Source organism: Xenopus laevis, chromosome 7S (assembly GCF_017654675.1).
Source record: "Xenopus laevis strain J_2021 chromosome 7S, Xenopus_laevis_v10.1, whole genome shotgun sequence".
In the NCBI taxonomy this organism is placed as follows: domain Eukaryota; kingdom Metazoa; phylum Chordata; class Amphibia; order Anura; family Pipidae; genus Xenopus; species Xenopus laevis.
Window position 1 is genome coordinate 93,638,006 of NC_054384.1, and position 27,893 is coordinate 93,665,898.

General features: G+C 41.5%; 1 protein-coding gene across 2 annotated transcripts; it reads right to left on the bottom strand.

Annotated features, from left to right (window-relative positions):
• Positions 1 to 1,468: 1,468 nt before the first annotated feature.
• On the bottom strand, positions 1,469 to 27,893 carry cd79a.S (CD79a molecule S homeolog). Of its 2 annotated transcripts, none has more exons than XM_018228104.2 (5): positions 27,779 to 27,893; positions 7,702 to 8,028; positions 7,034 to 7,152; positions 3,889 to 3,948; positions 1,469 to 2,164 (listed from the first exon to the last, which is right to left on the bottom strand). In XM_018228104.2, exons 1-5 carry the CDS (start codon positions 27,780 to 27,782, stop codon positions 2,051 to 2,053), a joined length of 624 nt encoding a protein of 207 aa, XP_018083593.1. In that variant the 5' UTR covers positions 27,783 to 27,893; the 3' UTR covers positions 1,469 to 2,050. The 2 variants fall into 2 exon arrangements, with proteins under 2 accessions (XP_018083593.1, XP_041427498.1); XM_041571564.1 differs by lacking the exon at positions 27,779 to 27,893 and adding an exon at positions 10,919 to 11,127.

The following is a 27,893-nucleotide window of genomic DNA, read 5'->3' on the forward strand; positions in this document are numbered from 1 at the left end:
ACTTCCCCACATCTCAAACACAAATCTGGAGTCCAAAACAACCTCTAAGCAGAAGATACCCATTTATACATCTTCTCCAGACCTCAGACCTCTCTGCCTCTGTTCTTTCATGAGCCACTCAGGTTGTTCACCTTTGCATTCATTTTTAGAATGATGAAATAAGTGATATTCTGAGATAATTTGCGATTATTTTGCATTTTTTATTGTTTGTGGTCTTTGAATTATTTAGCTTTTTATTTAGCACTGATTGCTTCCATGTAATTATACAGGTATTGGACCTGTTATCCAGAATGCTCTGGACCTGGGTTTTTACCGATAACTGATACTTTCATAATTTGGATCTTCATACGTTAAGTCTGCTAGAAAATCATATAAACATTAAATAAACCCAATAAGCTGGGTTTGATTCCAATTATGATTAAGTATATCCAAGTTTAGATCAAGTACAGGGTACTGATTAATTATTACAGAGAAATCATTTTTAAAATATTTTTAATTATTTGGATAAAATCGAGTATGTGGGAGACGACCTTTCCCTAATTCTGGATAATGGGTCTCTGGATAATCAATCCCATACCTGTAATATAAATCTGAATTAATTACTCATCGGCCTTCTATTGCAAATTTATATTATTATATATATATATATACTGTATATTGTGATTTGATAATCTCCCTAAGCTCAGAATTCTGGGACTTAAAGAAATATAAATGTGCTACTGACACACATACTGTACTGGTCAAATGCTGTAAATTATTTTGTTGGGCTGAACTCTCAGGCCCAGACTGGCAATCTGTTAGTTCTGGCAAATGCCAGAGGGTCTGCTGTAAGATGCCATAGACAGTCAGTGTGGAGTGGGCTGGTGGGGAACTGGTTGGGCCTCTGTGCACTTGAAATGCCAGGGCCTATTTTGAGTCCCAGTCCAGACCCTGCCCTGCTCTGTCTTGTGCTCATGAATGTAACCATTTAATTTAATACTCAAGGCCACTGGACAGCATCCACTTTATAAGGACCTTAGATTGTAAGCTCCACTGGGAAAAGGATTGATGGGAATCATGTATGATCTTTGAAAAGAGCAGCATAACTGTGGCAGCTCTATAGGCTATAAATAACAGATAAGCATAATAATTGAGCCTGGATTTTGCAAAACTCTGTCCAACTCAATACAGTGGAAGGAAAATGAAACTTGATAAAAACTGTATGTATCATAGAGTGGATATTGTCTCTATACACAAGGTTTTGAGTTCTGCATTGAGTTCTGTATTGGGAACCGGCCCTGCAGTGATCTATAACTGGCAGCAGGTTGGATTTTGCTCTTATTGGGCATTTTTTTTATGACCTACTGTATCTAAAACCTAGCCAGTATATTTTGGAATATTTTTTTCCTCATGATTCAATGTAGATTTTGGCTGAGATGCATCTATATGGGTATGGCCACAGTAACAACATAAGAGAGGAAAACCAAGCTCAGTTATCAAAAGCATTTATTAAGCCAGAAATATTAATAGGAAAAAATATATAATTTTTTTTTTTTCATTAAAAAATAACTTCCTTTAAAAATCAAGATTCAGGAAGGAACATTAGAAATAGGCATATCCGCCAAGCTGATAGAATTTAGAATTTCTTAGTCTGTCTAACTTCCAGCCGTGACTGGGTGCTATATGGAAAACCAGAGAACACCTTTGATAGGGAAAAGCTGACAGCGTGGGGGCAAAAGCTGCACATGGGACCCTCTTGAAGAGAAGAACTGGAGCCTAATCAAATTTTCCTTTGACTTCTACCAATTTGCATGTGACTTAACAGCATAATTATGCCCCTGCAAAAGCACTCAGCAACAGTGTAAACATACCCACGCTAACCAAGAGTGAGAGGCCTGTTAACTCTACATTCTGGGCATATGAGTGAAGGTACCTTTACATCTCTTTTACAATGTAAGAATTTTTTTTTTGCAGAACAAAGAGTTGCACCACTAAGAATCACCGACTAATTACTAAGGGCAGTGGTGAGAGGGGCTCAAACTTCTAAAGCTGGCCTGAAATTGGAGCCCAGTTAAGGCTTCTCCAGTTGAATATCCATGCCTCTGAAGGAGCCAACATCTTCATATGTGGCCTGCAGACCACGAGTGATGTCCTCATATGTGGAGCACTCGTCAAGATTCAGATCCTGTGAGAGAGAAGAAGGAGACTCATTAGGCAGGGGGGAATCTGCAGTGTGTGTGTGACTTGGGGTTAGTAAACCAGAAACGATTGCTCTCTTTGTAGTTAAATGTATATCTGTGTGAAGTTTGGGTTGTCTCCCAAAGCTCCATAACCTCTAGTCCCTAGCAATACTGGTGGGTGAAATGTCGATGACTGATCCTGGTAATTTTAAGAGCCGAATTTCCATTTTTCAACACGGAAATTCTGCTCTTCTAGTGAAGAGAGTGCAATTGCAACATGGACCCCCGGCTCTGAAAAGGTGAGTGCCGTGGGGGGGGCAGAAAGAAGGCCAGGAAAATGGCCAGGATCACCCCTGCACTCCAGATGTAAGTGCTATAGCACTACGGGGCACACAAGCATGCCTTATTTAAAGGAGAATTAAACCCTAAAAGTTAATATGGCTAAAAATGCCATATTTTATATACTGAACTTATTGCACCAGCCTAAAGTTTCAGCTTCTCAATAGCAGCAATGATCCAGGACTTCACACTTGTCACAGGGGGTCACCATCTTGGAAAGTGTCTGTGACACTCACATGCTCAGTGGGCTCTGAGCAGCTGTTGAGAAGCTGAGCTTAGGGGTCGTCACTAATTATCAAGCAGAAAATGAGGTTGGTCTGTAATATAAGCTGATGCTATAGGGCTGATTATTAAATTCTGATGCTAATTGCACTGGTTTCTGTGCTGCCATGTAGTAATTATCTGTATTAATTACTAATCAGCCTCGTATTGTAACATTAATATTCTATGCTTACTGTATATTGTGCTTCGGTCCCTAAGCTCAGTAAGTGACAGCAGCACAGAGCTTGTGCAGCGAATCAGCAGAAAAGAAGATGGGGAGCTACTGGGGCATCCTTGTAGACACAGATCTTTACTGCTAAAGGGCTGTGGTTGCCTTGGGCTGGTACAGAAACACAAAACATCCAGTAATGTATAACATTTCTGACCTACGTCTTTAGTAAAGCTTTAGTTCTCCTTTAAAAAGCACTTACTTACCAGGGTCTGTGTCTGCATTCAGAGTCCTCATGCACTGGATTTTATATCCATAATTCTGGGGCTAAGTACAGGGCCCTGTTACAGACTGTGCCCACCAGCAATTCCTGACTTGTACATGAGGAGATGGGTAGAGGCAGAAGGGGATATGTCTAGATGCCTCTACCCACCTTCTCTCGTGAATACTGTGCTTCCAAATTAAGGCAACTCAGTATTTATTGGGGGTACATTGATCTGTGCTTTGTAGTGCACAATTCAGAGACCTATGGCAATTAATCTATGTGCAAGGCAAGGTGCAAAGTGCAATACACATGGCAGATTACTCCCAATTTTTTCACAATTTCCACCCTGCCTTGCACATAGTGACCCTTGTAGATTCAAGAATAGATAGTGCACCAATTAAATGTTCTCTGCTCATCTTGCCGTAAACAACCTTCAAACTGGGCATCCAGAAGTATCTTCCCTCAAATCTCACCTTAAATGTCCCTCGGGTTGGGCCTCCAGCCACTGCTCTGGGCCCCCAGCCACTGCTCTGGGCCCCCAGTGAGCTCCACCATTTGGGAACCACTACACTAGTGTGTATGACTGTTATAGTGGAATTTATTTGTAAACCATAATTAGGGATGGATGGCACTATATGAGTAATTCCCCATGCTAATATTAGTTAATTGTGATTTAACCTGCTTTTCACTCTTACCTCATAAAGGTCATCTCCAGTCTGTGACAACGTTAATAACCTTAGGTTTTCCCAGCGCTTCTGTTGAACATACATTTAGAAAAGTCAGTGAAAAATTGCATGTGATACTGCTAAGAGGATTGACATCACATATTTGTATACAGTCAGTATAAACTTGTGCAAAATAGGAAAATTTGGAATGGAAACAATATCTAAGGAAATGTAGACTCGACCTTTGTATTAATTAGGATTTAAAGAAAGAATCAACAAGATTTGAGCTTTAAATCAATCAATGTACTAAACAACTGCCGGTTAATATAAATATATATCATCATCATTACAACTAAAGTGCTAGAGTTGGATACAATGTTGCAGTTGCATCCCCCTTGTGTACTTCCAGTGAACCAGTTCAGATGCTGGACATGTTCCGTGTACTAAAACTTCACTTTTATTTACAATTACTAAAAAACACGCTGCCATATACAAAGGACTCACAATTACAATGCCTCAAAAGTAGTGCTGGACCGTGTCCATAAAACAACAAAAATACTTTTGACGTCATTTTGTTACTTCGCCAATTTACTAACGGGCGCTGGCGTAAATTCGCTAGCGAGGTGGACCTACTCTAGCGCTACTTCGCACCCTTATGCCAGGCGAAGTTGTGCTATGGCGAATGGGATGTAACTACGCTAATTCACTAACTTGCGCATTTTACCGAACGTTACCTCTTGCGCCAGACTTGCCTTCGCCACCTCAGACCAGACGAAGTGCAATAGAGTAGATAGGGATTGCTTCAAAAAAAAGTTGAAATTTTTCAAAAAACACTGGCGTCATTTCCTTTTTTAAGGGTGATAGGATGAAAAAGATCATAAATTTTTTTGGGGGTACCCTCCTTCCCCCCTACATTTCCTAACATATGGCACCTAAACTATACAGTGGGCACATGTATAGGGCAATATAACAACTCTATTTTATCTTATGAAGCTTTCCTAGGCTTATGTAGTGTAATGTATTGTTGCTACATATATGTCCATTGTACTTTAACTTGGCGCCGTATGCAAATTAGGCATCGGTATCGTAACTTCGCTTTGCTCGACGAATTAACACTAGCGCAACTTTGCTACCGTTCACCTCCCTGAGCGCAACTTTAGTGAATTAGCGGCGCCGGCGCCCTGGCGAAGTGCGTTGAAGTGTGGCGAAGCCTGCGCTAACGCAACACCGCAGGTTAGTGAATTTGCCAAATAGAGTGGATCGGTGGTATTATTCACTAATGATAGCCACATTAAATATAAATTGCTTCTTCAATAGCTAATTATGTAGCCGGGGTGTTAATCACTTAACCCTCCCTCCCATCCGTTCCCCAGTGGGGCTATTGCCGTCTATACAGGGAACAAGCGGGAACTTCACACCTACCATCTACCTTTGCCACTCGTGGTAGAACGGTGGTAAGTGATACTGTATACTACGTAGTAATAAACAAGGTTCAACCACAGCTTAGTTGATGAAATGATTCACAATCAACACCCTTTCCCTCCCTTCCAATTGTTCCCCAGTGAATTCTGCCTGTCTACGTGGGGAGCGATTGGGAGTTAATCACCCACCACCCACCTATGCCACCCAACGCGTTTCACCGATACCTCGGCTTCTTCAGTTCTATATTGTATCCAACTCTGTAGCACTTTAGTTGTAATGATTAGGATTTAAAGAAAGGGATTATTTACAGTTGTAAGATCACAACATCTATTGCGATAATAAAGCTTGCATCTGTCTTTCATAGTTGTGTTTTAAATCACAGTTCATTTGGCATTCTAGTATTTAATCACCAAGTTATTGCACTAGGTTAAGGCCATCTTCTAAAGCTCCTTCCATTGCTGGAGAATAACAAAGACTTAGTAGGCTTAGTCTCCCCCCCCAAAAAAAGACCATGGAAAGAGATGTGTTGGTAGCCTACTCTAACAACTATTTCCACCTTGCTACCATAATAAAGTTCTGTCTTGCATAAAAAAGGGCATTAACTCAAGGGATGAAAACATAATTATGCCTCTTTATAGGTCTCTGGTAAGGCCTCATCTGGAGTATGCAGTGCAGTTTTGGACTCCAGTCCTTAAGAGGGATATAAATGAGCTGGAGAGAGTGCAGAGACTAAGTGCAACTAAACTGGTCAGAGGGATGGAAGACTTAAATTATGAGGGTTGAACTTGTCAAGGTTGGGGTTATTTTCTCTGGAAAAAAGGCGCTTGTGGGGGGACATGATTACACTTTACAAGTACATTAGAGGATATTATAGACAAATAGCAGGGGACCTTTTTACCCATAAAGAGGATCACCGTACCAGAGGCCTCCCCTTTAGACTAGAAGAAAAGAACTTTCATTTGAAGCAACGTAGGGGGTTCTTCACAGTCAGGACAGTGAGGTTGTGGAATGCACTGCCGGGTGATGTTGTGATGCTGATTCAGTTAATGACTATAAGAATGGCTTGGATGATTTCTTGGACAGACATAATATCAAAGGCTATTGTGATACTAAACTCTATAGTTAGTATAGATATGGGTATATAGAATTTATGTGAAAGTAGGGAGGGGTGTGTGTATGGATGCTGGGTTTTCATTTGGAGGGGTTCAACTTGATGGTCTTTTTTCAACCCAATTTAACTATGTAACTATGTCCCTTACCCACCCCTTTGCATGAGTATGTATGTGTCTGTCTGAATCTAATGCAACTTGCTAAGCTCTACGAGATCACATTGTACACAAAAAAACAAAACAATTTTCACTTAATGAAGCTCAACTACTGGAATCTTAATCACAAGTGTGTCACCACCTGTATGGCATGTAGTGAAAGAAACAAGTGACTCCCCCATAAAAGACAATATTACACAGTATAACATGAACCATGGCATGCATCATTATATATAAAGCAAAATGTGTGTTATTTAGTGAATTTTTCTTTAGTATCAGATACAGCAAGGGCTGCTAACCTGAAGAACCCATTGGAAGCATTTCTCAATGTACACAATAAATACAATAGTGAAATACACCTTACCCTGCTTCGTGCTGTAGCTACAAATGGGGTGGAGGAGGCTCACAAAACTTGTGATGAGGATCAACTCTGACCAGGATACAATAGAACGCCCACAGAAATGCATTGTGTATTATATAAAACATACCTTATACAGAAGCAACATCCCTGGAAAGATTGTACACAAGAGAAGCAGGACTCCTTCCACTGTAATGACTCTGTTCTTAGCGATTTCCCCAATGTTAAAGAAAGTGTAGGTCTCTGCCTCTGCAATACATAAACCCCTTTAATGTGACAAATGGCTGTGCATATCAACATGAGACATGTGGACCATATAGCATCATAGAGACTGCCTAAAGGAGAGGTCATGCCTGATATAAAAAAGAGGGGCTTCCTTGCCTACTGCTTCCCCAGACTCTGGAAAGAGTATCCATCCCCCATACCTGGGCCCAAAATGTAGAAAGATGTAGAATGGTGCAACGGGGTTGGTGGCCACCAGAACCAGGTCAACTTTAACTGCACTTGCTCAACTTCTGTGAATGTGGTTGTCAAAGCTCCCACCACAGTGAAGTGACCACCAATCCAACTTTCCAGTCGGGGAGAAGTCTATGAAGGAGCTCTTTTGTTTAACATGGGATTTACTTCCCCTTTACATGGACAAACATTTTCTTGCATTTCATGAACCGTAACTGGCACAGTTTTGCTAATTAGCTTTAAGTGAAGAATAGGCAATGAATTGTGGCAGTGCAGCCAATTGCTATGATTTTACCCATGGTTGTACCCCCTTGCAACTCTATGGCTTTATTCCAGTCTCACCTTGTACCCTCAGATATGTCCCACAAGACTTGTAGGTCTTATCCCCCAATGTTACTCTGCATTGATATAGTGCACTGTCGTTCCTCTGCGTATTTTTGATTTCTAAGTCCTTCTGGCTGAATCGAATCCTCCCCTCCATGCTTGCCTCACTCTCTGTTATATTGACTGTGCCTGATATGTTCTGACACCACTTGATCTGAATCCAGGTGACATCTATAGCCTCAAATGTCTCTTTATCATAGTTACACAGCAGCTTTGCATTGTCCCCCGGTGACACCAGCACAGAAGTACGCACCCACTGCATCTTCAGTGTCCAACATGACTTTCCTGGTTAAAGATAATTGGCAAGTGTTATACAGAGAATAGCGTGTGCCAAGCAGCTCCAAAACCAAGCACGAGGCTTCCAAATAGTGACATCACTACTGTTTATAACTGATGACATCACTAAGCACCACTTCAAAGTATATATTGTACAGATTATTCATGTAATTTGTGTATAATAATAAGATATGAGCATCTAGGTCAGCTATTGAGATTTATCAGGGATAGCAGAGTAAGCAGTAAGAGAATTATAGGGTTCCCAATGGCTGCAAAGACTTAAATGACTTCATCAATACAATAGTTAATATCTGCCCATCTGAAAAGCTGTTCAGCAGCAATGTATATGACTTCCCCTTCAACCAAAACCAAGAAATGATCTTGATATTTGGGAATCATACATATGTTAGGGGTCATTTAGGACCTACAAGTGCAGTGTGCAAAGTGCACTTTCAGGTCCAATCACCATATTTTTGTTACACACAATGCATTTGTTCCCCATAATTCCAGTGTAATTGCTGCTGTCATTGGCGATGATGGGCCCGACATAATTGCAGTCCTCGAAATTCAGAACAAATCAAACACATACATATCAAACACAAATACATGTATGTGACCTGTTATCCAAAATGCACCCGACCTGGGGTACTTAGATAACGGATCTTTCCGTAATTGCCATTGTCATACCTTAAGTCTACTAGAAAATCATTTAAACATTAAATAAACCCATTAGGCTGTTTTTTTCTTCCAATAAGGATTAAGTATATTTTAGTTGAGATTAAGTGCAAAGTACTGATATATTATATTACAGATAAAAAGTCATTTTTAATTTTTAAAAATTTAGATTATTTGTATGAAATGGAGTCTAATGGAAATGTTCTTCCCATAATTCAAAGCTTTCTGGATAAAGGGTTTTCCGGATAACAGATCCCAAACCTGTACCTTTAAGGGTCAAGACAAACAGGCAGATTCGGGGAGAATAGTCGCCCTGTGGGGCGACTAATCTCCCTGAACTGCCTCTCCTGCCATCCCACCAGCTAAAATGTAAATCACTGACGGGATGGCACTCGGAGCGATTCATTTTCCGAAGTTGCCCGAAGTTTCCTCGTGAGCCAACTTCGGGTGACTTCCCATAAAACCCACTAGCCCTGAGAGCTGAGTGAGATGTAGAGAGGGGCCTTAGGGGTAAATGTCATCCAAGTCTCTAGTCTTGTAACCCTCTGCAACCAACCAGCAAGCAGCATTTAATGATCTCAGTATTGCCCCCTACAGGTCACACTTGGTGTAAAATGTGTACCATTTATCACCCCCTATCACCTCCCTTCATTGCTGCTGTTGCTGCAGTACATCCTCCACTAGGATCTCACTAGGGACCCTCCGAATAAGCAAATACCCTACAGATGTCTCTACTTCCCCTTTCTGGCACATGATGCGTTACAATAACAATTCTTGTACAGAAACAATTTCCATTGCCATTTCCAACAAAGACTATTGCTCATTGTGAACTAAAGTCAGCCTACATGAGTAGGAAACTCCACTAGATGGTTTATTTGCAATTCACCCAATTTCCTATTTTGCAACCTGAGTTAGTAAATGGGAACTTGAGCCAGTAATGGCAAATATGCACATACAAGTCTGGGATTTACAAGTTGTATTATTCAAAAAACTTGGGGTCTGGAGATCAGGGCTGGAACTAGGGGTAGGCAGAGTTAGGACGTGCCTAGGGCGCAAAGCTGGGGGGGCGCCAGGCACGCACATCCTCTGTCGCCTACCCCATGTCTGGTCCCTTCTCTCCCCGACTGCCGCTGATATTACTTAGTTTATTGTGTTATTGCACTTCTACTCATGTGCATACTCCATTTCGAGCACAAGCGGGCTCCATTTTGCACATGTGTGCACAAACGCTTTCCATTTCTCACATGCGTGCACAAGTGCGATCCATTGCGCACATTCTCGCACAAGCGCAAATTCGTGCATGCGCACGCTCGGCTGGCGCCGTTGCCGGCCTGGTTGCCTAGGGCGCCTGGCCGGCTTAGCCCGGCTCTGCTGCTCTTCTGTATTTAATGACACTGCGCAATATGTTGGCACTATATAAATACATGTTAATAATAATAATACTAATAATGACCTCTATGGGACCAAGATTCATTGGGAAAATTCATAAAAGTGTTGGTTATTAAAGAACCAGGTATATGCATTTTTAGGGTGGATTTGTCATAATTCCAGTATATTTTCAAAAGTGTTGTATAAATGGTAAATAATATATGCCATTATTTCACGGCTAAATTGTCATGTTTGCACAAATTCTTCTCTATAGTTACATAAGCCATAAAACGAAGCATCCCCCCCCCCATTATTATTATTTTGGAGTTAAAACTTTTAAAGCTTTGTGGAAAAATGTTGTTTAAAAAAGTCAGGGCTTCCCTACAATTATTTAGGTGTAAAAATAACACAAATTTTATCTGTGAATTTGTCAGGGTAATTATGACATTTTCACACATTTTTTTTGCAAATTGCCCCTATATAGTTAGAAAAAATAAATGTAAATTGTGTATAGACAATCTGCAGTGCTGTGCCCCACTGTGCCTATCAGGGTTGCATTCGGCAGTGTCTCCTACATTTGATCATATTCAGTGAGGTTAAAATGAGTAAAAAATATATATATATATAAATATAGCGGTATCCAACCTGCAGCCCTAATTTCAAAATACAGTCTGATAAATGGCTGCAGGTGGAACATTTACCTACTTTTCTTCCCAAGGATGGTCACCTTGAGTTCCTGCATCACTAGGGGCCCCAGCTTATTTAACACCAATTCTAGCCATTTCTGATTAGCCCGTTTGTATCTTCTACCTGTGCCCAGGCCTGGGGGTGTTATTCCATAAGGACAGGAACTCACCTGAGAGAAGAAGCAGCAAAAAGTGAAGGGAAAATCTCTGCCCTGAGAGGACTGTGCTACAAACCATTTCCTCTTTGGCCGGTGGAATTTGGGAGAAGATGTTCTTTAGAAAGCAACTGCCTTTGTGTCGTATTATTGTAACAAGTAAAGGGTTTTAGTGGGAGATTCACTTCACTGCTTTGCAAAGCATCTGATCCTCTCCGGAAACAAAAGAAAAAGCTGAGCAGATAATTCAAGCGAATGAACAGGACTTTCAGATCATTGAGTGATACTAGACACCACATTCTCATCTGTCACTTGCGCTGGTTTTACAAGGCCATGAGTATATTATTATTATCTCACATTGTGCCAACATATTCTGCATCACTTTACAGATCTCATTTTTCATTCACACCAGTCCCTATTGTGGGTGACAGAACAGTTTAGAGCCCAGTCCCCAAACCAGTGGACAATTTACAATCTAAGATAGGACAGGGGTCCCCAACCTTTTTTACCCATGAGCCACATTCAAATGTAAAAAGAGAGCAACACACGCATGAAGAAGTCCCTTGGGGTGCCAAATAAGGGCTGTGATTGGCTATTTGGTAGCCCCTATGTGGACTGGCAGCCTACAGGAGGCTCTACTTGGGACTATAATTAGTTTTTATGCAATTAAAACTTGCTTTCAAGCTTGGAATTCAAAAATAAACCCCTTATTTGGGGACCTTGAGAGCAACATACAAGGTGTTGGAGAACAACATGTTGCTCACAAGCTACTGGTTGGGGATCATTGAGATAGGACATAGTAAAGGTTTATTGTGTCTTATGCCTTCATGTTTCGTGTCTTGAACTCTTAAAGGAACAGTAAAGTCAGAAAATAAAAGTGTTTTAAAGTAATGAAAATATAATGTAGTGTTGCCACGCACTGTTAAAACTGTTGTGTTTGCTTAAGAAACACTACTATTGTTTATATAAATAAGATGCTGTGTAGAAATGGGGGCAGCCATTCAAAGGAGAAAAGGCTCAGGTTACACAGCAAATAGCAAATAAGCTCTGTGTGTCTAATGGTGTTATCTGTTATCCACTATTTAACCTGTGCCATATAGCCGTTTTTCAATTTCCGCCATTGCTTGTTAATATGAACTATAGTAGTGTTTCTGAAGCAAACACATCAGTTTTACCAGTGCAGGGCAACACTATATGATATTTTCATTACTTTAAAGAACTTTCATTTTTTGGTGTTACTGTTCCTTTAATCATAGCCTGTTGAAGACACGAAACGCGTAAGGCATAGGACACAATAAACCTTTACTATGTTTTGACTATCTGGTGGAAGACTGCCTTCATTTGAGTGCCTGCTCCAGATTTATCCTTTTAATTTTATCAGGAGCCAATGAACCTGCCTGTTTGATTTTGGGTAGTCTATCTCTGTGCCAGCTGCAGGGACCAAGTGTTTAGGTGCAGACTTGAGAAGCACATCAATATGACTGGGAACTTATTGTTGGTTAGGTTAGTAGCATTTAAGAATTATTTAGAGCAGTTATAGGAATCAGCAATGTTATTTGGATTTGCATATTCTCTCACTTTGCCGTTGTGGTTACAGAATTTATCTCTGTACAACGGGAAGGAAGTGGTTACTGAAGCTTCGCATCTTGTCATTTGTATGAATTTCCCCGCTCAGTTTACCTAGTCTTTACAACACTGTGCACAGTAAACCAGCAGATGGTGCCCCAACACCATTTAATATAACAACCAATGCTCACTGCAAAAACCTTGGTATATAAACATCTAGTGCAATCGCTTGGCTCCAGGTCAGCACTGTTTGTTCCTTGTAAACATTAAAAGGGCTGTTCAACTTTCAACACTCTTTTTCAGTTCAGTTATTCTCAGATTGTCTAATATTGACGTTTACAGTTTAATTTCTCACCTTCTCAGGGCAGAGACACAGATTGTTGAAGATTAGTTGCCCGGCAAAATCTCCTTTTCTTCGGGGCGGCTCGGATCGCTTATTTTTCCGAAGTCACCTGAAGTTGCCTCACGAGGAAACTTCGGGCAACTTTGGCAAACGAACCGATCCGATTGCCATCCCGCTGGCGATTTACATTCTAGCTGGCGGGAAGGCAGTTCCGGAGATTAGTGGCCCCGAAGAAGAGGAGATTTGTCGCCGGGCGACTAATCTCCCAGAATCTGACCGTGTGGCTCTGCCCTTATGTCAGCGACTCTGTAACTGTTCTAAATTAATACATTTAGTTGATATGTTTGTTATCTTTGTAAATTTTGGAAAAACAGTAAAGAACAAAAAATGAAAAGCAACTGAAAAAAGTATTTATTTCTGGTGAACAATTTCAAAACAACTGAACTGAAAAAAAAAGATTTGGAAATTGAACAAACCTTTCTGTTCAGCCCATCTCATATTCATATTCCAGTCTTTTATTCAAAGCAGTGCATGGTTGCTATGGTAGCTTGGACCCTAGCAACCAGATTGCTGAAATAGCAGAACTGCTAAATAAAAAGCTTGCAAGTATGGCTCTCTATGAGGTCAGGTGCGGATTTTAGTCTGTACATGGAGATATGTGCAGGTACAAATCTATATGTGGTGGAGGTGGAAAGCTGCAAGCAGGAGTACATACTAGGAGATGAGTTGCAGGTTTGGCTTTATTTGTGGTGGAGAGTTGGGGGGTACCTAGCAGAGGAATGCTGCACTTTTATGCTCATAGCGTGGCTGCTCTATTGTTTGCCACCACATGCATTATATTATCATCAACTAGTCAATTTGGTCCTCAATCTTGGGAAATAACAAACCAGCCCCATCAATATCTGGCCTATCTTTGGCAAGATATTGGTTGGGGAGGCCTGTCAGAATCAGTGTAACAGTCAGGGCACACAGGCAGAGTCAAGGGTCAGGGCACACAGGCAGAGTCGGGGAGATTAATCACCTGGCGACAACTTTCCTCTTCTTTGGGGTGACTAATCTCCCCGAACTGCCTCCCCTGCCTTCCTGCTGGCTAAACTGTAAATCGCTCGCGGGATGGCACTCGGTGTGATTCATTTTCCGAAGTTGCCTCACGACCTGAATCGGCAGATTAAATCTGCCCCTGTATGGCCACCTTTAGTTAATGTCCCTCAGCATTTTATTCTGTGCAGGTTTTACTTTCTGTTGTTACTAGCATGGGAGCTAAATTGCACCAGTGCAGTTAGCCATGACATTTCTTTTCTAACTTGTACTAGACAGATCAAAACAAAAGCTGGCCATATATGGGCCTACAATAGTTGCTGCCTGGCTTTGGAGACACCGAATTTGTAGCTTTTTTTTGGCCCCTGTATGAAGTCCTCCTAATGGCTTGATTAACCAATACATGACCAAAAAACAATGAGATATCTAGGAGATGGGTTTGTAAAACATACTAGGCATTGTCCCTATAGGTGTGTCAATGCAGCCCTCTTCTGACTGGTCTTTCATGCACCCCCAATGCACACTACTCCGCACTAATGATCCCCCCATCTGTCACTGCCAATTAGGTTCAGATGACAATCTGGCCCCACCATGCACCTGACCCATTGAACTGTGTCCCAGTGGTCCAGTCCAACACTGGTTGGCCACCATGGTGTGTAATTGAAAATATTCTGTGTAATAGAAAGAGTCTCCTCTGTGTAGCATGAAGGTTGTGCTGTTTGTTTGTTAGCACAGTGTGTATAGTCGAGGCTGTGCTGCTGTATATTACTCTGCTCTGCTAAGCCTTGTGCATGGACCCTGCGCTCCATTCCTGCTCTCAAACCAAGCTGTTTGCTTTGGATCTCCTGTGCTATTTGTGGAGGATTTTCGCACTTTGCATGTAAATAAGTGAGGAATGGCCCAAGTAGCAGATTCCAGTAATACTTGCAGCCCAAACATCTCACTCTCATCAGTAAAAACATTAGGGAGGAGAAGTGATGGTGAATAAGTGCAATACAAACAGGATAACTTTCTTGCTACTGGAGGGTGCGGCTGTATGGTACGGTGTAGAAGTATGGTGTTTACTTAATGTAGTGTTGCTTGCACTTCTAAAGAATCCCCTTTGGTCTGTGAGTTATTAATTATTGTATTCTCATTTATATTGGGTGCCCATGTTGCTCCCTTTGCAGATCTAGTTACACCAAAATCAAGGAAATCGCACAATTATTCACATTGATTTATATATATAAATCAATTCTTCCTGAAGAAGGCTCGAGTATAGGAGCCGAAACGTCGGAATAAAACCACGGCTTTTTTGCACCTTACCAAGTCCTGTGAGTGCGGTTTATTTTTGTTTATTTGCATATCACAATATAACCTGCACCAAGGCGGTTTTTGTGTGAGTGCTTCAGCTTTACTCAAGTGTGTATGTATTTATATATATATATATATATATATATATATATATATATATATATATATATATATATATATATATATATATATATATATATATATATATATATATATATCACATTATGGGGTAGGAATCCTATTTTTTTTTTTTTAATTCATTGGGTTTGTTCATGTGCTGAGCTGTAGATGTCTTTCATGGTGCTTGTGATCAGTGCACTATTAAATGGCTCCAGTTGACATTGACCCTAGTGTTTCTTTTTGCACTTGATAAGGAAATTAAATTGCAAGCTCCCCTGAAGCTGAGACTGAGGTGAAAGTCTGTCTCTTCCTAATATAGGAAGTAATGGGAAAGCGCTGAGAAATCCCTTTCTGTGATTCTGGGATCATGGGGGGGGGGCAATAAACTACATATTCATCCTCCCCATTATTAATCTGCCCTGCCTAATAAGGTAATGGGCTAATTTGAAGCTTGACAATTGTGATAAATGCAAGTTGTTGGCCAATTAAATACAATCAGAGCAGCCAGTCCAGTTCCTGACTCATCAATAATCTGGTAAATTTACTGCCCAGTTCCAAGGCCATACCAAGAGGGACAGGGAAATGCAGGTGGCTAATGGGGTACGGCAATATGACTAACTATCAAATGAATATAACTTAATCCAAAGAGGCGTACAAAATAAAAGTATTGTGGGGGAAGAATGTACTCTTGAAGGAATCAGAGAATTAAGGATTCTAGCAGCATCCATAGGTATCTTGATGAGATTCCCTTTCAGTGGAAAGGCCGCTGATATGCAGTGTATGTTTTCTTTATTGGGTCTCTAGCAGCAGCTAAGCACAGGGGGTTGTGTCCTGGTCTTTATTCTCCCTACATTTCCCTTAGCAGATTCCTTGTGCAGGGCCTGACAGACTTGTGTACTTTTTCTTTCAGAGACGGCTAAAAATAGCCAAGTAAAATTGTTTTTAGAATGGGCCCTGCCCCCAGCTTAGAGTCTGAGAAATCAAGGCTCAGTCAAAACTGATAAATCTCACTATGACTGAACAGACTCCTTGATGGGAGGCTGTACCTCAGCCCCTACATGGTGCAGTCTGCATGCCACTCATGATTTTCTCATGCAAAATGCCCCTACCTCAGTGAAAGTTTTAAAAATATAATTCATTTAAGTAAGTGCAGCCAGCAGCCCTCCAGGTATTGTTTTACTGCAACTCCCAGAATGCCCTGAAAGTTTTCTGCTGTTTCAAAGAGCAGGGTCGGACTGGATCACTGGGGCCAATAAAACAAATCCTTTGGGGCCCTGTGCACATGTGCAAAGCTGGGCCCTGTGCACATGCGTGAACTCTGTGCGCATAGGGTTGCCACCTTCTCTGGAAAAAAATACCGCCCTTCCTTTATATTTATCTTTTTTCCCTATTAATAACATTGGGATCAACCTTAATTTTTACAGGCCAGGCTGGTAAAATAGCGGCCAGGTGGCAACCCTACGTGCGCATGCCGGTGTATCACCATCCGATTTGAACAGTTCACAGCAAATTTATTTTTGGGGGCAAACAGGGAAACGGGTCTGGGCCGGCGGGGCCCATAAGGGCCAGGCCCACCTGTTTTTTTTCTGGGTGTCCCGCCAGCCCAGTCCGACCCTGTCATAGAGTTCTAAACATGATTTGACCCAACAACTTACTATTTAAGTCCCTAAAAGGTTTGCCTGTACATGGGCAAAGTTTACAATAGACTGGGGCCAGTCTGGGCATAACTGGGTCTGGCTAAGCACAGAGATGTCAAACTCCTGGAGAACCTATCCTTCCATGCCCTCCAACCGCATTCTCTCCCCATAAAGATACAACTCCAGTTAAAGTATTAGGGACAATTTGCCTTTTCCTCAAGGACCCTGTGCTTCAACCTTTGTTTATTTCAGCCAATGTAAAGCATAGTTCCCTGCTGGCACTGGCAACCATAAATATAGTGCATCAGCACAGAGTAAGTACCTCCAGTATCCACTCAGTATGAAACAGTACCATTTAATTAAATTGGTGTCCTTTGTACAGCCTCAAGGTGTTTCTGTTCCTCTGCCATTTCTATTATTCCTCACATTCTACCTCGTATATATATGATGGGACCCAGAGCAAAATAACTTTTTTGCATGCCATTATCTAAACTTTAACGAGAACTTGACTGGGAGGGGCTGATGGGAGTTGTGCAACAGAAGAAGGCTGGCAGATGGACAGCCCTCATATATATATATATATATATATATATATATATATATATATATATATATATATATATATATATATATATTCCCTTTACAGGCCCTGATACCACCTTATTACTAAAGGTGGCCATATACTATAAGATCCGCTCGTTCGGCGACATCGCCAAACGAGCGGATCTTTTCCCAGATATGCCACTAACGGCAGGGCTATATCGAGGGTATGGCTGAACGATCGGATTACGACGAGTGCAATGGGCTCCGACGGGTCGGTCGGGAGAAAAATCAAACCTTACCGATCGATATCTGGCATGATATTGATCGTTAAGGTTTGATTTTTCTCCCGACCGACCCATCGGAGCCCATTGAGTCGTTGTAATCCGATCATGGAAAGACCCGTCGGAAGCCTCCATACACGGGCAGATTAGTTGTCAAATTGGTCTAAACGACCGATATCGGCAGCATTATCTGCCCGTGTATTCCCACCTTTACTTTTCTAAGCAGACTGTCCTACAATTACAAATCCAATCCCCAACACCTCATTTATGTTCAAAATCTCAGTTGTGTTCGTGCAAATTTTTCCGCAGTCAGTTGTGTGTAAAACCCCATTCATTAAAGGTATTTGCATCAAAATGCACTCCTTACACTTCCAGACAGTTGCATTTGCAGCCACTGCTTTCGTCCTGTCTCGATGAAGTGTTGTTGTGCCTAGGGATGCAGAGGAACCCTGCAGGTTTGAGAAAGGGCTGGTACCTGAAACATTGTCTGTTTTTTGGCACAAATAAACATCATCACAGTAGTAAGAGTGCCACAGCATGATTAATTCACATTTTATGGTTCTCGTTGCAGTATGGAAAAGCAGCTGGCACCCGGCGCTACAAAAAGCAGTTGATATAGTGGAGCATTTACTTTTGCACAGGAACCCAGGAGCTACCGACAACACCGGATGAGGCTGTAGCTTTAGGGTTCCTAAGTCAATAGGTTAATGCGTCTTAAGGAGCAGACGCACACGATACTCGCACACCGAATGTCGGAAATGACGCTGACCAGAAGAACTTTCAGCATCCAATTTACTTGCTATAAGTGCTTGCGTTTATTTTGACCCCCTGGCATAGGTGCAACTCTCCCTGGCAAATGCAACAATGCTGGAGTTCTGGGGAATAACACTGCATTATGGGCAAAAGACATGATGTTTGCTCTCAAATTTGAACTTTGTTAAGAGCACTTGTGGTTGTAAATGAAGCCTATAGTTTAAAGGAGAAGGAAAGGTTAAAATCAAGTAAGCTTTAAGTCAGAAATGTCTATATAAATACACCAGTAAACCGTTAAAGTAATGCTGCTTTGAGTCCTCTGTCAAAAGAAACACTGCATTTCTTTCCTTCTTGTGTACACATGGGCTTCTGTATCAGACTTCCTGTTTTTAGCCTAAACCTCCAGGGCAGGACTTGAGCATGCTCAGTTTGCTCCTCTCTCCCTACTCCCCTCCCTGCTGTAATCTGAGCCCAGAGCTATGAGTGAGCAGGGAGAGACTCAGGCAGGAAGTGATGTCACACCAAGCTAATATGGCTGCTTCTATCCTAAAGAAACAGAGAGAACTTCTACAGCTGTTTACTCAGGTATGGTGAAGCATACTCCAGAATAAATATAGTTTTATAGCTTGCACTATTGTGGCTAATCTATTGGCAATAAAATGCTTTGGTAACTTTCCTTCTCCTTTAAACCCCTTACCATACGCATGTTGCTTTACTTGTGCCCCATTCCCACACAAACAAAGATAAATGTGTATGTGTGGGATAAAACAGAATTTCCTTTTCCTCTGCATTCAGTTGCTGCTCTGTGAGGCCTCACTGATAAGTTGCAGCACTGACCCTTTAAAACTGCAGACATATGGCACAGCTAATTAGCAATTAACTTATATGCAGTCTGCAGACAGTACTGGTTTCTGTACAGCCATGCACTATACATGCTGATATACACCAGATCATGATTTCTTATGTGCCACATTTTAAAAGGACTAGATGGCAGAATTACCCACATGCCCCTCTATCTGCCCCCCGCAAGAATTATCAGGCTGTCCCTCTGTTGTTACCAAGCGTCTGTCATTCCTGCTTGTTCTCTGTTACAGCCCCAACTTCCTTGCTCTGTTTTCAGGCAGAGCTGTGACTCTCTAGGGGATCCAGAAATAAACAATTTTATCAGCACAGCCTGAGACTAAATGCCTGTGTATATGCAGCCGGCACATCCTCAGCCTGTATATAAACACACAATCTATATGGGACTTAAAGGGAAAGTACGTCAAATATTGCTCCAGCTTTGACTCTATTCTGACACCAGAAAGGACAAATGCACTGTAAAAGATATGACAAAGATATGTAAAGATATGACATGGCACACACAAGCATTACATTGCCAGGTGGCAATCCTAGTTCCAGTGTAAGTGAAAGTTTATTGCCTAGGAATATGTGGTAAATTAACTGCAGCAAGGCCTGCAAAAGTGAGGGTAGTGTGCAAATTGCAGATGCAGAAATGGTTGCAACAGGGGGACTGTGGATCAAAATAATAACAAACAAAACAATACTCTCCACATCACTTCTCACCAGGCCCAGACTCAGTGTTGGACTGGGGTTATATGGGCCCATTGGGGCTACCACATACAGTAAGGGGCCCACACCCCCTCCCGGCCCTAACCCCCCTACACCACCTCCTCTATCCCCCCTTCACCACCATCTAGGGTTGCCACCTTTTCTGAAATAAAATACCGGCCTTCCTATATATTTGTCTTTTTTCCCGGTTAATAACATTGGGATCAACCATAATTTTTACCGGCCAGGCGGGTAAAATACTAGCCAGGTGTCAACCCTACCACCATCCCCGCCAGCTCGTACCTTCGAACCTTCTTCAATGTGCGTTATTTCTTCATGCGGTGGGGGTGGCGATTAGGTCAGCAAGGAAGGAAGGCTCTGCCAGCAGCAGGCAGCAGGTCTAGGCTGGTGGGGCCTACTGGGTTTTTTACAGTCCAACCCTGCCCAGACTGGTAATCTGGAGATTTTGCAATTGTGCTCTCTGCACTAGCAATATGCCCCCCGGAAGCTGGCTGATGCCCCTTTGGGTGAATTATATTTGTCCTGTATAGGGCTACTTGTGCCTCAGAATACAACATCTTTTAATCAGGGACATAACTATGTAGACAGGGGGTTACAACAGGGCTTGATGTATTTACTGGCAATCCTATTTCATTCTCATGGAAGAGGAACAGTAATCTTTATATACAATTGCTGCTCCATGGGTGATTCCCAATCTGTGGGTTCTGCCCCACCGACATTGCCAAATCTATCTATAACTCTATATGGTGTCAGCATTTGTTAGGTAGTCCCCAGGTATCTACCTTGAAAAAAAACACTGGTTTTAGAAAAAAATAGACCCCAAACCAGGTACATGTGCAGTATCCAGACTATACTGGGCATATAAAAAGAAGGGGAGGTTTTTGGTGCTCTAATTGACTGGTCTAATCCTGATACCTAAAGAAAAATCCTGATAGTGTATTAACTTTTCTTATGGGGTAATAAGCGCTTCGGAACTACTCACGATCTGTGTCGGATTTTCATGCTTACAGTTACGAAGAAGTCCGCGAATAAGTCCGATGTGTTTCCGTAGCGTACCTAACAGGAAAGATCTGGATAGTGTAGAACTGACAGCGTTTGAGTAAGGGGAGAGTGATTAGTTGTGCTTACCGGATTTTTGGATGAAAGGGTGACTTGGATCAGTATAGTAGCGATCGAAGGATGGAAATAGCCCTTGGTTGATTTGTGTGTCGGGCAAGCTGTTGTCGGTTCGAGTTCTCAATGCTGGCAGTGCTTCCGGGGGTCAAATCACTCCTCGTGTTGAACGCTGACAGATGTGTCGGTAATCCACTGTCTCTTTCTTGTGTATCGCCAGGGATTAATACCACATTACGATATAGTAATAAATTATTTTTTAATAGAAATAGGTTTACAGAGCCCAACGCGTTTCGTATCTGAAAATACTTCCTCAGGGGCAATTACCCACATGGCATTTCGGTCTGATTTATCAGGTTGGTGGGTGGTGTTAACGATTTACATAATTGGTATAATTAAATTGGTTAAAACAATGATTTACAGGAAATCTATGGAAAAAAAACAATTCTTATTAGAATTATTTAAATCGATTTCAGTATTAAGTCCTCTAGGTGTGAGGGTTTTCAATTTGTGGATCCAAAAAGTTTCTTCCCTCGATATCAAATTAAATCATGTCATTTCACCCCAAAATGAACCTTTTTTTTGAGCTATCCCAACAAAAATAGGGAAGGATCAGAATTGTGATGGGACTTGAAATGGGCAGACACACTGTGTGTTTGAACACCTTTTTTGATATTGTTAATATGTTCTCTTATTCTTATTTTAAGATTTCTGCCAGTCCTTCCTATATATTGTATACTGTGCATATGACAATCAATGAGGTCAGAGGTTGGGTGCCTGAGATATTTTACCTACTATATTACTATAAATATGGGGGGCCTTGATCACAATCAGCAAGGTTGCTTCTCTTTCCTCTGCCTTATTCTGCACAATTTCTTTCTCATTCTGGATTTTGTGCTTTATGGTTTAGATGCGTCCCCCTTTTCATGTGCGGTAGTTCAGGTTTCAGTGGGAATTATCATGCCGGCTATAACAGCTGCACCGTAGTGTTCGGGGATGGTTGGAGAATGTCCAACATCATCTCGACTTCCTCATTGTCAGCTGGTGAGATCCGTGCGGTTACACAAACACCACTGCGTAATGTTTTGCTTTAGGTGCATAGTTTGTTAGGGCCCATTATCTGCTGTACAAACTGCCGTGACACTAATCAAGAGCAGCATTCTGTCGGGGTGGCCTGGATCACGCACTGCCATAATAATCTATGCAATGTCATTCTTCATTTAATGGTGGAGATACAACATGATAACTGTGAGTTAATGGCTCATTTATTGTTCCTTTATTTATTTTATGCCTTTGCTTTAAGGCTAATGTCAAACATGACAGAAACACCCCAAACTGCCTGGTACTGCTCCTGTCTGCAGTCATACACCATGTTTTACCCACAATAGAGTCCTTTTCTCACAACTCCAAAGTAATTGCAGCCAGTGAGGATTTCCACCCACCGCAGCTGCACCTGATACGTCAAAGCAAATGCAATTGCTTATGCACATTTTACAGGATTGCATCCTTTCCATTATTTGGCATTAAAATGTGGTCTGTTGCCCTTATTGGCACAGCCCGCAGAACCTTGGAATTACTGGCACATTCAGGGTGGTGGTACCTTAATGGTAAGGTGCACTCAGGAGCTTTCCCACCCACCTCTCCTGTTCTGCACTTAAAACATCAGCATCAGAGCAGGTCAAAGGGGGGGGGGCTACATTGCTAGTGCAATGAGAACAATAGTGCTCTCTGCACAAGCGGAGCCGAATTTCCAGTTTAAAACCCGGAAATTTGGCTCTTAAAGTAACATGTGGTGGCTTTTTGCCGCCACTTGTAACTGGCCTGGCTGCCGCCTGAGGCATGGTTCTCAGGAGTGGCCCTGGGTGCACTTGTGGGTTATTTAGCATAATAGACAGTTTTACTATTAAGGGCTTGCACATGAAATAATGTGTAAATAGACAAAATTCTCTTTTTAAATAAATCATTTAGTTATACAACAAAAGTGCTCCATGCAATTAATATGTGTCAAGAAAAAATCGAATTAACAATAGCATTTAAATACATACCACCAAGTCGTAACCAAGAAATACAGGCTCTACAAGGAAGCGGATACCCTTGCCAGAAAAAGAGAATTATCCCGACGCCCTTAATAGTAAAATAGTACTTTGGAGTTACCTTATGGGGTGTTGTTGGGGCTCTTTGCACCTTATTCTAATTTGCTGATTTGAATGAGAGTGCCCTCCATTTACTTGTTTTTCTGTTTGCATAATAGACAGGACAGAAATTATAGGAGTCATTTACGACATTGCAGTTGCACTTTATTGCCATTGTATGTAAAAAACAATCCTATTTGCTTTTATGAAAAGCACCTCTGTGCACTTCCAGTTAGTTGCTTGCCACCACTCAATCCATCCCGTCTCCTTTCAAATTCAGTGCAGTGTGGCTATCAGGGGCGGGACTACCAGGGAAGCAGGGGGTGCGAGTGGGCCAGGGCCTGGCTGCGCGTTCTGCGCCAGGGCCCACCCCCCTCTAGTTCTGTTTCTGGTGGCTATTGATGCGAGGGAACCTTATTTCAGCCCCATTTGGCCCTCGCTTTAGGGGTGAAAAAACATGGCCATTGTGCCTGAAAGTCCACTTAGCACACTGAACTTGAGGGTCTTGAGTTCTCCTGGTCAATGGTCAAACTATACAAGTTTAAGGAGTATTTTGCATTGTGTCAGTTTGTGCAGCCATTGCTATTTTATTGCGACCTCCCTTGTAGCTGAGATTGCAAATTACCCTTCTAATCTTCTAAGGCATTTTGCACTGTCCAGGCTGGGTTTTATAATTGTATCTGGTTACTAGACATACTGAACCTAGCAACCAGGCATTTTTATTAAAGTAAAAGTAAAGTAGAACAGAGAAGAATAAAAAAAAAAAAGAAAGGCTGAACACGTTATCCAGAATGCTCTGAATTACGGAAAGGCTGTCTCCCATAGAGTCCATTTTATCCAAATAATCCAAATTTTTAAAAATGATTTCCTTTTTCTCTGTAATAATAAAACAGTAGCTTGTACAGGTCCGGACTGAGAAATAAAATAGGCCCTGGCATTTCAGGTACACAGAGGCCCAAACAGCCCAAACAGAGGCCCAAACAGCCCCCACCAGCCCACTAAATACTGATTTTCTATGGCACCTTATAGCAGCCCCTCTGGCATTTGCCAGAATCCACAGATTGCCAGTCCAGGCCTGTGTACGTGATCCAAACTAAGATATAATTAATCCGACTTTAATACAATGGAAAATCTATGGGATGTTTTGAAGCAGGCTGTCCATACTCGGCAGCCATCAAATTTAACTGAACTGGAGAGATTTTGTATGGATGAATGGTCAAAAATACCGCCTTCCAGAATCCAGACACTCATCAAAGGCTATTGGAGGCATCTAGAGGCTATTGCATTTGCAAAAGGAGACTCAACTAAGCACTGATGTCATATCTCTGTTGGGGTGCCCAAATGTACCGGTATGCACCTGTCTAATTTTGTTATGATGCATATTGCATATTTAACAAAACTCCAAAGAATTAAGAGGGGTTCCCAAACTTTTTCATATGACTGTATATATAGATATGTGACTCAAGCCATTATATCTTTAGAAACAATGCCTAAAGCTTTTCAGATTCACCTTTTATTTATGCATTGGACAGAAAACAGTAGAAAAGAGTGCATTACATAGTACAACTGCCTCCAGCATCAACATTATGCAGGTAAACAGCCCAAAACAAAAGCACATAACATGCCACTGTACAGAAACAGAGCTGAAATTTGTGCTGGAATTGTGATTTTTGGAAATGACGCTGACAAGCAACTTGTCAGTAGCGAGAATCTCACAAGTTGATATTAAGACATAAAACAAGTCTCAGAAAAGAATGCCATGTATGTGCTAAATAATGAGTGGTTTTATCTATGTGCGTGACTCACACATACCCCTAATTGCTGATGGTCCGTAACCGCGATTACATTTTATCTCATCATTCCAATCAAGTGGATTAATTTTATTATTGCTTTAAGCGAACCTACTAGTCCTTGCTTAATTCTGCTTAGTAGGAACATACCAATGCTACAGGTATGCTATATGTTAATAAACTTGTATTCTCTTTTTATTGATGCAAGGAAAATTACATGGATTATTAATACTACACAATATATATTGAAGGCCATGCTTAAGAAGGATAAAAAAAACCAGCAAGTCATTGCTACACAAAGTTAGAACAACATACAAATGTTTTAATGGCAATCAGCAGAAAACCAATAATTTATGGATTTATTTATATACAGAGCATAAATCGCACTAGAAACACTATAATGATATGGATATTTTGTTGTCAGTCCATTCAAACGGGACTAAGAAAATTAGATAGTTGAGTAACTGAGGTGTATTTGTAAACAATAAAAGGCACAATAAATCCCCCATATGTAATAAAGGGCACTAAGATTGCCCAGGAACAGTAACCCATAACCAATAAGATGTTTGCTTTTAAATCGATTAACAGTAAATACTTCCTGCTGATTGGTTGTTATGAGTTAATGGATGAACTTAGTACCTAAGTTTGCCCATGTGTTGTAACTTTGAGAAACTTATAAGATGTCTGCTTTTAAACAGGCAACTAGTAAATGCTATATGTTGATTGGTTGCCACAGGTTATTAGAAAATTAGAAAATTGTGCATATTTAATTACATAAAGACCTTGATCCAGGGACACTCAAGCAGAAATGTTGGGCATTTTGTTTGGTTTTTAGGCAATTATGCTATGACTGCCCACGACTGTGGGTCCAAACATCTGCATAAAATCTACACAAAATCAAGCAGAAATACATGTAAATCACTTCCACTGATGATCATATTATGGGCTGAATGGTTCTAGCTTATGCTTCATCACAAGGTATGCACCCTGCATAGGGTTATTCTAACTGGAGAATCATTTAGATTCCCTATTATTCAAATGTTTCTACAGTACTTAAGTTCTATGGGTCCACAGGGACGGTTGGAAACATCATTTTAGAACTTGGGCCCCCAAAAATTTCTGGCCATCTAGACAGAAGTTCTTTCAGCTGTGTCAGTTTTCCCTAAGGTTAAGATGATGGGGGGCATAGAAATATTTTGCAATGGGACCCACTGAGCAATGATGCCATTACATTATGTAAATCCCCAAAATTAGACAAAGGTGGATCCTAGATTAGGAAGATCAATATTAGGGAGATGCTGGTTCTTCTACTGACTTAGTTTCCCCTGCATTCAACATTGTGGTAGCGTCTGAAAGTCTCAGTTAGTGGCAGGCACTTGGGTAAGGGTTTATACATGCTGATTGAGATAGAATCAGATGCTCTCATTATGCTTCATGGTGAAACTCAGTGAAACAAGCCCTATAATCCATCTCATTCCTTGAATTTTGTCCTCTTTCCATTCTTGCATTGTATACAAACGAGGGCAAGCTATATGATGGAATTGTCTTGTAAGCCAAGAGTTTCTCTAAGGCAGAAACCCCCATTTCATTGTAATAGGAGGCGGTGATCACAGTCCCTGCAATGTTTGGGCTGTGATTACAATCAGGGTCTAGCAGTGCCTCTCATTATAAAGCTGAGGGTCCTTATAGCAGGCGTGTTCTTGCTTTACAAGCCCGCTATTCATTCACAAATGTGTTCTGCTGACAAGATCTGGAGCTGAACAGGCCAACGAGATCAGATTTCTGCTCCATATACATATGTATAAGGAATTAAATGAACTATTCCCCATATTGGATGCTATGGCTGGAGTAGGAGAAGATTGGGCTCCTATCAATGCCGGGAGTTGCGGGAGGAATAATAATGACATATATCACAGACTTCTATCCTGCAGCCCACTAGCTTTTAAAACCATAACATGGGTGTTACTTCTCTTCATCAAGTTGGACTATGTACTGTATATATTGAAATTATCAAGCAATTGTTGCATGACACTATATATACGTCAGTTTTTATTTATCTACATTTACCTGCATCTCCACTAAGGTAAAAGCCCTCTCTAACCTACCCTAATACTGGCTCTAAGGCTGAATAGTATCCTTTAATCTCTATTGAGCTCCCTAAGGGCAGAAACACACGGTCAGATTTGGGGAGATTAGTCGCCCGGTGACAAATCTCCTATTCTTCGGGCGACAAATCTCCCCGAACTGCTCTCCCACCGGCTAGAATGTAAATTGCCGGTGGGATGGCACTCGGAGTGCTTCGTTTTCTGAAGTCGCCCGAAGTTTCCTTGTGATCATTACATTCTAGCCGGGGGGAAGGCAGGGGAGGCAGTTCGGAGAGATTAATCGCCCTGAAGAGGAGGAGATTTGTCGCCGGGCGACAATCTCCCCGAATCTGACCGTGAGTCTCTGTCCTTATGGTATAAAGAGGGTCGCAATCATTTTGTAGATATATTTCTCTGTGGCCCAAATCAAAGTTTTTAGCCTCCACAGCCCAACTGGGGGAGGGGCACAGTCAGTGGTGAAAGAATAGAGGAGCCACCAGATCCAGATCTCCTGGGGCAAGAAGGGTTAATACAAATTTTTTTGTGCATTTCAACAACATTATTCATGTTATCACTAAAACTGCACCCTTTGGGTGGATATTATAGTTACCCATGCTTCTTTTGAAATTACTCTTCAGTGTAGTCTACCATCTACACTCCAGGACCCTTCAGCAGCCACTGGACTTGAAGCCTTCATTGTTACTTTCACCCTAAAAGCAGAATAA

What these genes read in the sequence shown, in the direction of transcription:
- cd79a.S (XM_041571564.1), bottom strand. Translation starts at nt 10,985, where the DNA reads ATGGTTTGTAGCACAGTCCTCTCAGGGCAGAGATTTTCCCTTCACTTT. An exon ending in GACATATCTGAGGGTACAAG is followed by an intron (nt 7,153 to 7,701) that starts GTGAGACTGGAA and finishes TATGTATTGCAG; the next exon opens with AGGCAGAGACCTACACTTTC. An exon ending in CTGGAGATGACCTTTATGAG is followed by an intron (nt 2,165 to 3,888) that starts GTAAGAGTGAAA and finishes TCTCTCTCACAG; the next exon opens with GATCTGAATCTTGACGAGTG.